General features: G+C 40.4%; 1 protein-coding gene and 2 long non-coding RNA genes across 3 annotated transcripts in view; 1 reads left to right on the top strand and 2 right to left on the bottom strand.

Annotated features, from left to right (window-relative positions):
• Positions 1–458: 458 nt before the first annotated feature.
• Positions 459–5,545, bottom strand: LOC111261493 (uncharacterized). Its single transcript, XR_002680997.2, has 3 exons — positions 5,397–5,545; positions 2,867–3,055; positions 459–1,650 (listed from the first exon to the last, which is right to left on the bottom strand). It is a non-coding gene; the product is annotated as an uncharacterized LOC111261493 (long non-coding RNA).
• Positions 5,546–6,425: 880 nt separating this feature from the next.
• LOC111261487 (uncharacterized) overlaps positions 6,426–13,443 on the bottom strand; it is a 7,943-nt gene continuing 925 nt past the window's right edge. The window contains exons 2-4 of the mRNA XM_022835027.2: positions 9,936–10,003; positions 8,013–8,226; positions 6,426–7,604 (exon numbers count right to left, since the gene is read on the bottom strand). Of these exons, the coding sequence (XP_022690762.1) occupies positions 7,594–7,604; positions 8,013–8,226; positions 9,936–10,003 (293 nt within the window). The 3' untranslated portion in view covers positions 6,426–7,593. The remainder of the gene's footprint in view (positions 7,605–8,012; positions 8,227–9,935; positions 10,004–13,443) is intronic.
• Positions 10,011–13,212, top strand: LOC111261489 (uncharacterized). The gene is made up of 2 exons (XR_002680991.2): positions 10,011–11,184; positions 12,322–13,212. It is a non-coding gene; the product is annotated as an uncharacterized LOC111261489 (long non-coding RNA).

Here is a 13,443-nt window from a genome sequence, read left to right as displayed (position 1 = left end):
CGGCGATCCCGGGTAATTATATAGTGTAGTTATCTAAAGCTATTTAGAGTTTAATAGAGCGTAGCGATAAATGTGACTATATAGCACGAAGCGAACGTATTATTGGTGGTTACGAGTTGGCGAGGGATGTGCAGGTGCTATGTTGCTGCGTTGATACGTACGCTCCTTCCATGTAAATAAATAATTTAGGCCTTACAGTGACCTGAACGAAATTTGAATTACTCATAGGTGATACCAATAGCAGTAGCGATAAATAATAATGAAATCGTTGTTAGTTTAGCCCGTATAGTGAAATGAACTGATCGAAACCCTCCCTACATTTCACCACTGATTGCAAACCAACGTATAACAGATCTGTCACAGATTTCAACGAACTGATTGAATTCCCGCTCGAAGAGATGCCGCTTTTACCTATGGATTTCGATTTCTCTTAAAATGAAAATACCTATTTATTGTAAAACAAGCAAAGCACATATTTATTTATCAATTCTGTAACAATAATGACACTAATACAGTGTTCTTTATATCCAATAGAAGCTCGTCCTGCTAAATCAAACCATCTTAAATTCGCCAGCTGAATATTGACGTGGATAGGTCCTTTTTTACGGTGTCTTCGCATACATAGCTATAGAAATACAGCAGCGAAATAGCAGCATACGAGCAAAACATGTTCAAAAGATGCACTATTTCCGACACCTTTTTGAACAAACGTGCGAATGAGCCAACAAGTAAACACTAAGCACATAATAATAAAGAAAAGTACTAAAGGACACATACGTATATTATTAAACTTTTTCTACGGTTCAGTTTTTTTTGGGCTGTTGTAGCTGAGCAAATACGACTGCTGCTATCGCGGGCATCGTTCATATAAATAATAGGCAAGAGGGAAATATCCCGCGCTTTTTTAAAAATAGGTAATGCATTTCTGAATTTACTACGTCCTTAAATCATCCAACGGCAGCAGCGTGCAACGGGAACGTTGTTCATGCGGGGCTTCTTCTTTTTGCGGTTCTACGATCGCTAAGATTTGCGGTAACGCTCTGTGTGTTGGCACTTGCAACACAGCGAAGACTGTTGCGCGGATAAAGGGACAGAGCGAAAAAACCAGAAGTGGCAAAGTCCACCTGGCGCCACTGTTCATGCCGCTAATGTTTTTGTTGCTGGCTGTTACGATCCAACAACTGATAGATGAACGCGTTTTTTTGCACAGTCGTTTGCCTTGTCGGTAAAAGCGAACCATTCGAGCGGTGTCGGTCACAATCGGCGGCAGATCGGTGCGACGCAGCGACAACTTCGAATTGGGATTCTATGTTGACAACAGCGTTGGTGAGCGCATAGGCAAATGCTGACTTCTGTCGACTGTACGCCATAGCGATCTTAGAACGGCCTGTCCCGTTCCAGAAATCTCAAATTGACCAAGCGGATAATCGTACCTATCACTATAGCGCAATGGCGGTGATGCTGATAGAAGCTGGAGTAGCTCAAGACGCTAGAGCAGACAACGACGCCGTCAGCCGCCCGTCTGCTAACGAAGATGATAATCTTGATAGCAATGGCTCCTAGGGATGGCGATGTTGACGCCTTTGAGTTGCTTTTAACGCAGCCTTGTCGCATCAGTGCCACGTTTAGAAAAATCGGCTTCTACAGGACCTATAGTCGGTTTTATAATCGTTTTAGTATTCAAGATGAAGCAAACCTCAATGTGCAAATAAATAAATAAATAAATATTCTATTTATTAGTTTAATTTGTTTTAAATTCACAGCCAACGTATGTATATGCCATACCAGTGTTATCTTTTATAAGTTAATTTTACTTCTATAGATATCATCAGTATACGATGTACTCCATGAGATGCGGTGACATTGGAATCCTCCGTCTGGAGGATCCCTGTCTAAAACCTTTCAGCGGTGAAATCGTCGTGGTCGGATTTATTCTAAGCGTTTTTCAGTGTCGATTTTCTGCTCAGGCAAAGCGATTAATCACCTAATACCATGAACCCCGTTATTTTTCTAACATTGGTTGTCTAATTTAGCAATACATTGGCCATCTGACCACAACCATAAACGTTTGAAGTTCTTACTGCCTGCCATGATGCATCGCTCCAGCCCCTAGCTTCGAATTCGGTTCGTAAATTTAGCAGACGACCACGCTAGCACTGCACAATCGTGAAGACCCATCGCGACTATAATTAAGCTTCAACGATCGTTACTACCGTTATGAATAGGAAAGCTATAATAGACGTCGTGTGCGCTAACTATTCGCGAACACTCTAAACCCCCAAGTGTCTGTCGCTCCCTTTTCCCCATTTTCTCTTTTACACTTTAGCCTAGAATTGGCTTCGATTTAAGCCATACGAATATTATGATATTAAAATATTGAATATACTGATTATTATGGCTATAAGGATACGAATCTTATTTTCCATCGCAATAATTGTCACCCTCATTCCCGCCCGCCTGTTATGTTTTGGCTTAATTTCGGTACAACTATTTTTGCTTTGTTGGACAAAGGCAGTTAGCTTGTTAATGATCCTACTCCTTAGATAGATATCCTTGGCCGATCATTGCTGTTCTCTCGAAAGCAAAGCAATCACATCTGTAGTCGCACAGAGAATTGGACAGCTGAATATTTCTTGGCCGTAACTTAAATATAGTAAGACTGCGCAAGTTTTCAACTTCAACTATTACGAGCAAACAACAGCCCAGTTTTGCGGCCACTCTGTCCCTTCTTCAGTATCCCTCACTACCATCCTGCTGTTATTGTTATTATATATGCCCTTTTCCAAGATTGCACTTATAATAGTGCAGTTGCAGATTCTAAACTTGCGATGAGCGGTCAGTGGTAATTTTCGATAGCTAAACTAACCGTTAACGGTCGACGCTGACGCCAATGCGTATTCATTACGTGCCGCTGTTTTCGTCTTTGTTGCAGCTGCTATTTCAGTCGCTTTTGTTGTTGTTGTGTGACTGACAATGTTTATTTTTAGAGCCGTTGTCGTCAGCATGTCTCAGTAGAAATCCTCGTCATTTTCCTCGCAATGAACGAACGAAAAGTCTGAAACAAACAAGCACAAATGCATATAACTGTATAGTGTCAGGGCGCACAGGCGTACTAACGTGCAAATGGCTAAATCGTGATAAAAACGAAGCTTACAATAAGCACGCGCTTATTATTGGTGGCCAAATACGACTGCTCTTGTCGTCACGGGGCCGATAATGGGGTTGGAGTCGGCATCTTTGCCAGCCGCGTTCGGCCTGCCGTTGACTATTGCGACCAATAGTCAACGGCAGGCCGAACGTAAATAAAGCCATGCGATGTTGCCCCTGTAACCCTGGCCGAGGTAGCGGCCGAAATTCCGTTGTAGTCCATGATTGGAAAGTTTGTGAACAAGACTCAATATTGGTTCTTCAATGATTATTTGTTTGTCGAATGCGGCACTCACGATCAGATTACAACAATACAGTGATAGCTGTCGCCCGAGTCACAACGACTTCATTTCAGGCATGAAGTACATCGACGGAGAAGGTTCCGCTTGCGCAGAAAGCAGCACCCATCTAGTAGCAAGACTTTGCAATCGGAAAGAACTAACGAATCACTCAATTTTTTTGAGTATCGACGCCGTGACAGATGCTAGAACCGCAATACCTTAACATCATTAACGTGGTGCTGGCAAAAGTACTCGATGAACGATTTGATGCCCGCCAAGCAATAAAAGCCAGCTGTAGGCCACGTTCGGCCTGGCGAATGTTGAGCAGTTTCGACAGGTGGGACAGGGTCGGCTTTAACAGGCTTGACAGTTCCAAGAAATCCGAACTAGACAACGTTTTTTGTTACAAATCCCATATGATCCTAAATAATGCAAATTTGAGGGTGGCAAAAGTGTTTAATTCCATTAGACGGTAGCAGGTACTGCAACATAGTCACGACTCGAATTCGTTGGGGCATAAAACAAATGTGATTCAGCGCTGATGATTCTTATGAAGTTGCCCGTACAAACATTACTCTAATTAGAACTTCATGGGGCTAATTGAAAGTTGCAAACGTACTTAAAAACTTTTAACTCGGAGCAGAAGGGAACTGAGTCGGTAATTATAATTGGCTGCCAATTACAACTACTCTACTTTCATGGGCAGAAACATTTTACCTTCAGTAATGGTAGAAAAATATGAAGATAAAAATAATTTCAGAATATTACGATTGGATGAATGGTCAAAGCCATAGTAAAAATCTGCTAATTACCGAACCACAAGCCATAAAGTAAAGTGATAAAAATAATGAATCTATTAGCGGGTTTGCGTATGTTAAAAACGATTCTAAAAAATTCAATTTACGTATGCATAGAACGACCAACTTTTTTCCTTTATAGTCCTGCTGCCAGAAGTAGCCAGAACTTAGATCGGTGTTCCAACTTACAGTACTTTATTACAGCCATGGTGAAATCAAATGATCATATTCTTACGTTATAATCTTAACGCTTAGTATACTATATATATAAGTGTCACCTGTATTTTATGTTCAGCTTCCGTGACAGTGGTCACGTTGATTTTAGTCTGCGGGCTATATTGATAGCAATAGTGTTAGATTAGAGCGTGACACATGACGATGTGGAGAACGGTATGCTCATTATAATATACGTTGGAAGGATGTTCGTTTTTCCTTGGGAGCATTCACTGATGGCAGGTGAATTCGCTATTGGCTTATTTGCAGGTGAATAGGCCTGTAGTAAAATAAAAGGTCAAAGCGGGCTACGATGACTCGTAATGACCCCGTTTTTCTATAACCTATTACCACCCTACTCGTTTAACGATCTGACGAAGACCAACGGACGAAATCGCGTGATGGACAACCGTAACCTGTATATTCACTGGCAGCGCCATAAAGCAACAACGTGCCACCAGAAACCTAAATTAGCCTTTTAAGGATAGCGCTGTTATACCGGCTTGCACGTTACGATCCATAGAGGTATGCAAAATCCGATATCAACTCACTGATATATAGAAACGTTTATAACTATCAATACTGCCTATTACTAAGAGAAATTATCAAATATCTATTGATTGACCATAGCTTGAAAGCCAGCGTAACAAAAATATGTAGGTGGCGTAAACTAGGGACTGATTAGGCATCGACAATTCTGACGGTAGTAGGTTCGTTAGACGATACGGTCAGCTCACTACACGTCATAGAGTCGCATGTCTCGCGCTTGGGCTGCCCCGTACAATGTCAATACAAAATCGGACGTACGCAACGGCAACAGCGGCAGCAGCACGAGCGACGATCAGAAGCACATTGACTACGTATGGCAAAAACATGATATTTTATGACAATAGTATAAAATCAAGCCATCGGAACCCGTAAGGAGTGATCGAGTATTGCACTAGTCAAGAACGCTTACGTGTGAAGAGAAGACTGATTTCATAACCACAACAACAGGAGCAGGAGTAGACGAGGATACACTGCTAAAAACAACACAATTCATTAGAATGTTTTGAACTTAGTAATAACTGAGTTGTATGAACGCATTTTATCGTCGTATTGGCTAAAAGCTTTTCTAATTAATATAAACCTATGCCAAGCGGCGAATAGATGGGATCTAATATACTTGGACCGTAGCAACATATAGCGTTGATGCAAGCGTGAATTGGGGGCCCAGTGATGTTCTAGGTGTAGTGGTGACCCGGAAGTATCGGTGCCGTAGTATGTTTACATATATGCCGTTGAAAAAGGGTTTTGGCGGAAAGTAGCCACGGGATAGTTTTAGAAAGGCACTTGCAACAACGACACACGATGGCTGTTCCTTTGTAGCCCGTATGTAACAGGGCCTATACAGAGCCATCAAAGCAGACTTTGAAATTAGCGATTAAAATCCGTAAAGAAAGTTCGCAGGTAAAGTTTGAATTCAGCTGTTCAATAAGGAAGTGATTTGCTGCAATTTCTTCTTTTTTTCATTGCAGGGTTCAGATCTGAACAGACCCAATCAAATACATTCTGTTAGCAAAACTATGTCCAAAAAGTTTCAGCGGCATGCCTTGACCACGTAAACGTATAAACTTCTATAGGCAAAAAACCGCTTAAAATACTTAGCAGTGGAAGAAAGGGATGCTTTTCGCCAGTTTTTCTGTAGTATGTACAGTCTATACGTAATTATAGACTGTCCAATTAATATCAGCTGCCATATAAGAGACAAGGGAGGATTTTGTCGGTCAAATACTATATAAGGTCACTCTAAATAGAAACCGTTTAAACCCCGTCTCGTTTTCCGCAGAACAGCCGCCAACGTACAGGGATCACTGTCGTATTTTTGCTATATACAGTATTCGAATGCAATTACTATATATGTTCTGTGTATTAAATCTATCCTTTAACAGTAAGCATTGGAAGTGCCTGACCGGCGTATGAAAAAAGAGGACAAACATCCACCAAATCAATATGGAGCATTTGATTTTATTTCATTCAGGTCTTGTCAATATTATCTATTATTATTAATAATATCTAATTAACTGTAAACCCGTTTTGGAGCACTACGACGTTTCCAATTCTGTGAAGTGGCTTCTATTGATACGTTCCGCTTATCACCATTTGGCTAACCTGGGTCAATTCTGTAGCGGGCGATGTACGTTGATAATCCAAAAATTTTGAATGCAATGAATGCTACACCTGATCGTGCTAAGGAAAAGAATTTTTAGGAAGATGTATCGCCATTTATCATTTTTTGTTACAACAGGTTGCAGGTGCAGGTGCAGGCTATCGCCCTTTTGGCCCCGCTAGACCCTGTATCACAGATGAAACAAATCAGCCTTATTGACTAACATCAGCTGTGAGAGTACCGCCTAAAATATTGTCATATCTACCTCTAACGTAGCTGTTTCCTCCGGAACTTCAGCATTCGCTCAAAGGTTAACAAAACATACTATTCTAAAATTGTGACCTTCATATCTAGCAAATATTCTATCCTATTCTACTTTAATGCGAGCACTGTCTAGAGCTCTACCATTTTGTCAGAATCTTCTAGTAACTTTGTATTATTCTGCAATTTGCCCGTCTTTCGGTTGCAGTTGTGCCAATCCGTTAACAACATACTGTTATAGAAATAACGCTCTAATTCAGGTGGAGATTTCTTAGATTTCCGCCCGCCCGCCACTTGTCGTCTCCAATTAATTTTCGAAACTTCCAAATGATTCTGGGCCCGTTGCGGTGAGCCATAGACCTAATCCTTGCACAAACACATTTAGCGAATCCTCGAGCAGAAAGTAATTTTTGGGTATAGTTCGAAAAAATTTTCCAATATAACTTTTAGAAAGTTTCAATAGCTGCGTGGCATATAGTTTAGTCAGGGCTTAACGTGCTCAAAATAAGCAAAAGACTACGCCTTACGAAGAAGTGTTTGACCGATTGCTGAAACCAGCAGCCCGGCCAAGGCTCAAATCACGTCAGCCGCAGAGGGCGACCATCCTGCGCTAGCTCATCTAAGATGAAGAATCAATACGCATATAAAATGTTAGCAATGTAAAATAGATTAATTATTATGCATTTCTATAGCGGAAGATCAACTGGATGCGTGTCTTCATCATGTGTTTATTGCTCGATCATGCTCACTTTTCACCTGAAATCGCATCAATAAAATGCTGAGGATTAGTCTTCATTGAAAGAAAGACAGATATTCGTAGGATAATATTCTGAAACTGCTCGATTGGTTATTGCGTAAATCGTCAGGATCGCGTACTTCAATCTCTGTCGCCTTTGTTCAATTTAGGTTTTGCGCAAAAATGTAAAGGACAATGGCACAACTCGATGCTCAAATAACATACATGCAAATTATGCGCCTTATCTAAAAAGCAGTGCTTATAACTGTGTACGGTTCTGCAGACATTTAAAGCTCAGCGGTCTTTAAACAGTACATACATTAAGCAAACGAAGACCAAGTTAAGAAGCTTGAACTCCTAACTTGTCTATTTTTCAATTCAACTCAAACGCCACCTCGGCTAACAAGGACTTTAATGGCCGGTGTTACCTGCTGGGGATCCTGTTGAGACCGAAGACGATGAAGTAGCTATATAACGCATCCTGATACCGTTTTGTGAAGACTCGGTCTCTTCGACGCTAATGTTGGCTGTCTCTCTTTTAGCCACCACGAGATTCAGATGATTAACGGACGTAGAATTGTCTTCACCCGACTCGATATCACTTGGCGACAGATCTTCGGAGCTAGCTATGAAGCATTTATCCTTTGAATCGAATAAACAAGTGAACAAGCTTAGATAGGAATAGTATTATTAGATCTCTCAACCGAATCAAGGTATCGGGCTGTAATGTTGTTATTCATTCGTGTCTCCTTACTCAATCTCTGTTCTAGCCAATTACCCGTACCACCAGTTACATAGTATGCTCTGATACTGATTACGCCATCTTACTATTCAGGGGCTGAAAGGTAAGACTAGAATAAAAATGCCATACAAACATTTCAGCTAATCTTTAACTTTCAAGATATGCTGGATTTATTGTTATGAGTTTAGCATTTAACTTATTGCTGTAAGAATATTACCTTCTTTATCTAAATTGGGAAATAAGAACTTGCCGACCCGAATGAACGGTACGTACTAAAATTGCCGACACCACACGTGCAGAAACATCATAATTTCGATCTGCGTCTTTCGTAGAACGTGCACTGTCAACTTATTAGGTCCACAATAGAACGGTGTACACTATCCATTGCGCGTCTAGTGCTATTTTGAATAGCCACCAAATTGGGCTTCTTCATATTCTTTTTCCTATTTTTTTCGATAAAGCCGACTCAATATCAGCTGTGGCAACATGATGCCAGAGATGAAGACTGAACTCCCTATACTTAATTGAAGGCTTCGACTTTCTTCGTCGATACATTGTTGCGTGCTGCATACTTTTCATTCATTATTTATAAGGAAAAGCTGAACTATCCACATAGAGCAATGGTCGAGATGCTGTGGAATCGACTATATGTTCAGCATCTATATGTACATATATACGCGTAAAAACGTTGCTCAATTATAAGGGGAACGACTTAACACGTTGAACAGAATAGAAAAAACCATGTTGATATATCAATAGAATTGCCGAATACAAATGGATCACCTTCGAGCTATTGCTACAACATCCGCAGGATTTTTCCTAATATTTTTGCCGCAACGAGCCATGCGGCATTTTGTTGTCTGTAAAGGTAATATACGATCTTAAAATTCAGCCCATCCCACATACGTGTCTATATATATATATATATATATATGGATTCATGCAGCGGCCAACTAGAAACAAAAGTGATGCTTAAGGACAACATCGAAAGTTATGGTATCATCCAGAGTGGCGCGACGCTGCAAAATAGCAGACGAACGCCGCTATTCCCCGTCACGATGTTCGACACGATTGTTTTATTGGTCGCTCATAAAAACATGACGCTATACAACTGTACCATACGCAAGCATTGATTTTGCCGTCCATGGTTATGCTAGGTAACGAAAAGCATATTTGCAAAATAATCTCTAGGTTGCTTACAGACTGCCGCTAACGCGTGAGAAAGATATCCATATATACGATAATGAGACAAAGATTTTTTTCGTCTGCTTTAGCAGTTGATTAAATGCTTTCCCTGTCCATTGGCAGGTGCGCCGTCTGTGGCGGGCTCGGCAATTGTTCTCTATTCTATTGTCTAGTACGGCGCATTCGGACATCGCTGAGTGCCAAATGACGTTGAGAAACCATGTAATAATAATAATAATAACCATAATCATCACGATAATGATACGCGTTCGGTCTGGTACCTAGATGAGACTTGTAAGTGGATCCCTGTATGTGAAAATTACATCATCCTGTTTCCTTTTAAAATAGAACTCAAGCCAACTGCCAAACAAGTAACACTAATTGCGTCCGATGCCTTCTTCACGGTGTGCAGAGACGGACTCACCACAACTCGTCGTAATTCTGTTAGATTGCCCATGACCTTCAAAAGCATACCCGGATCACTACAATTCCCTGCAAACATAACAGATCAATCATTAAGAATCAACAGAAATGTGCATATGTAAATATTATGATACCTCTGCGTCTTGACGTTTTACCTAATACGTTGTGATGACGTTAAGACATGGCATGATTTAGGGGACGTGACACTGATGAACGCCAGAGCATATCGAGTGTATGTACTGTCAAAGTTGGGATAAGTGATAGATATTTCAATTATATCAAACTTGTTTAAATTTACGGCCACAAACTAGTTAGATGGTAGGTTATGAGTTGTAGCCTAGTCGCAGATGCGCCATCATGAATTAAAGTAAGGCTTTAAAAACGGTGGAATACTTTTGAAAAAATGCGCCCCCTTTCGATAGTCCATATGGTCATCAAGCGAGAAGAAATGTGTTCCGTCTACTTCGATCACTAGGGGCTAATGTACATACGGCGTTAAGCGTATGCGGCCATAGAACTATACATTTCTCTGACGTGACCCGTTGCGGAACGATTGGAGGGAGCATCGTTTCTGCCAGCCTGACATTCGTCGCAGCATCGATCTAGCACCCTATGTGTATTGTATGTATTCTTGAATTGTTGATCAGTTGTTTTATCTACTGAATGTATGTTAAAAGTAGGCAATCAGTATTAGAGTTCAGTGAGTGAAGCTTGTTTTTTTATAGTGATTGATTCGAACTTAAAATCAAACGGAACGCATGATCTAAACGAACGGTTCATTTAGATTTCTTTTACAATGAATAAACAACTATCTAATAGCTAAAGAAGAGCAACTTACAAATCTAGTTACCGATAAAAATCAGAAGGTGCTCACTCGCGTAAGTTTAACTTATGTCTGGTACACGTCGAATCATTTCAAACGAAACTATTCCGTAGTAATATAGCAGCTTTTACGAAAAAATTGTGCGTATAATCCATCATCAAAGAACACGGTTTTATTAGTCGCAGAAAGTGATTTGAACCAATCTTAGTAACACATATAATTTACCAGTAGGCAATAGTTAATACGGATAATGCGGATATGATTATAATAAAATATACTTTCTTAGAAGCAGCATATATAAATATAGGTACGACCCAGTTAGCGTTGTCGGCGAACAAACGCACCCAGGTCGCGGCCCATAGGACATACATCATAACTGTTTCATTGAGCATCGTATTGTGGACGGCATAAGCCCATAGACACTCCTGTACGTGAAATAAAAGCGTTCATTGTAAAGTTGTCCTTTCGTATAACTTTGTAATTGCTATTTTCTTGTTCAGATTTTCTTGAAAAATGAGATCGCGTGCACCTGCCAACATAGGCCAACTTTGTTATGTGCATTTTAAGTTCTACAACAAGTTCGATTAATAGACACGTGTCCTTATCGGTTCGAGTAATTTAACTTGTACTGTGCCGTTTTAGTTGGCTGTTGTTTGGTCTGCTTACTAAACTGCGTCCGACTGTGACTATTTTCCAATATCAGCTTGAAAGAAACTTCTTCAAAAAAAAAAAGCTTCACACGTCAATTATAAGTTCATTTGTGAATTTAGGTAAGTAGATATTATCGAGAATATTTCAACGTGTTGTTGTTGGTCACTGAAAACATGATCATCATGGGATATGTTAATCGCACATTGTATGTATACAGAAACTCTGCACTCTGCACTTTTGCGAGAGAGAGTTTGTTATGCTTTTCCATAGTATATCTAAGTTTTTTTTTTTAACTTTTAATACTCACTGAACCATTATATCATTTTATTACGGCACTAACCGCTATGCCGTTGATCGACACGCTCGACCGTTGTTGTGAACACATCTAAGTGTCTGTACAGGAATCCGAATAGTATACACATATACCGAGCATGTCGTGACATCGGTTTAAGAAGAGAATGCAGTCTTCATTCGTTCTCGAGCTTCGACCAAACAGCCATCGTTGCTATTCGATTAGTCCAACTACGAGCGCCGTTCCGTTAACATGCCTGTCTCTTTCAACTAGACGCATCGCTTATTGCACTATTATGGTCTCTGTTTATTACCTGTTATTGCAACGCTATCCATGAATTACTGCGCCCAGTCTGTCAGCCTGAACCTTATCCGTTTCCAGTGATCCGATATGTCAAAAGATCAACTCGTCGGTCTTGCCATGATTCTTTCCTGTTGTTGTAGTTGTTCTGTACGAACGGACCGTTGTCTATAATGGCTCCATAAGATGGTACATTCACATATAGAGAATCAGCCATCCACATCGCTGTACAAAGGCATGTACGCACGTAATCAGCTAGATGCTACATGTGTCATATAGAAAACTGTTTGCGCTGCTTGTCGTGCTTGTGACTAACTACAGGCGGCCCATATATGTCGATTGAACGTGAAGTACCGAACGACTATTGTATCTAAACAAAACTCGGCCTATTCATCGAGGCCAATTGGACGCCGTCCATAACAGCGTTGATGTGGGAGGAAGCACGAGTGGATGGACGGAACGATGCAGCGGTTTGCAATTCATCATGAAGCCCAGAATATTGTTCCAGAACACGGCATATACTGCGTGCCACTTCTACGTTGGAAGTATAAACTATTTTGCAGTTGTTAGCAAACGTCGCAAATGTACGGAGGTCATCGATATGAGACCAAATCGCCGAACATATGTAACACGGGCATCTAGAAAACACGGTACAATCAAGGTACCATCTGTCAGTAGGTGACGTCCATCTGATTTTAGGCCTGCTTTCGTATGCGATCAAAATGGTTTTGTTAACCAATAGCCAATTTCAATAAAAATAGAACCACTGCATTGAGAAGCAGAGTTTGAGGACAATAGTTGAATTCTATTGATTAGGCAAATACCAACTGGAAGTATACATAGATGATTGCATCGCAAAGTGTTCGGATGATGACATATAAACTTTAATTGTACACTACAGCATAGGCCATGATGAGCGCACGTTAGTGACGCTTAGAATGATGCCAATTCAGACAAGGTGCGACGCATCATCAGGTACCAAGCAAGTGGGCCTACAAATGTTTATAATTTTTTATTCCTAATGAGTTAAAACTTCGAAAAGAAAAAAAAGTACAAAATGTTCGTATATTGTCGACCCACCGGAACGAAGTAATCTACCTCGGTGGCAATTAGTAAGCATAATAACTGATGACGCAGTCCACCATATGTACATGTTTTGATAGCATATTGTATATAAAAGAAGGTTATATTAAACATGTTGTGTTCATCGCACTTAGTTCTGATCATATTGTCACATCTAAACAGTTATGTGTACGAAATGTACTGCATCAAACATATGGTCGCATATATTCTACCCCAATTCCTCTACCATATAATATAGATCGAAGTGATCTTCCCCGAGGGTTATTCAGAGGTTACATCATGGCTGTTTAGCTTCTGTTAGTTTTTAAGGCACGAGATCGATTTTTCGGTAGGTAAATATTGTTGCTATGCTTTTGCTGG

The sequence above is a fragment of the Varroa jacobsoni genome, unplaced genomic scaffold, assembly GCF_002532875.2.
Source record: "Varroa jacobsoni isolate VJ856 unplaced genomic scaffold, vjacob_1.0 scaffold_562, whole genome shotgun sequence".
Taxonomy (NCBI): Eukaryota; Metazoa; Arthropoda; class Arachnida; order Mesostigmata; family Varroidae; genus Varroa; species Varroa jacobsoni.
This window is presented reverse-complemented; position numbering and strand designations above follow the sequence as displayed.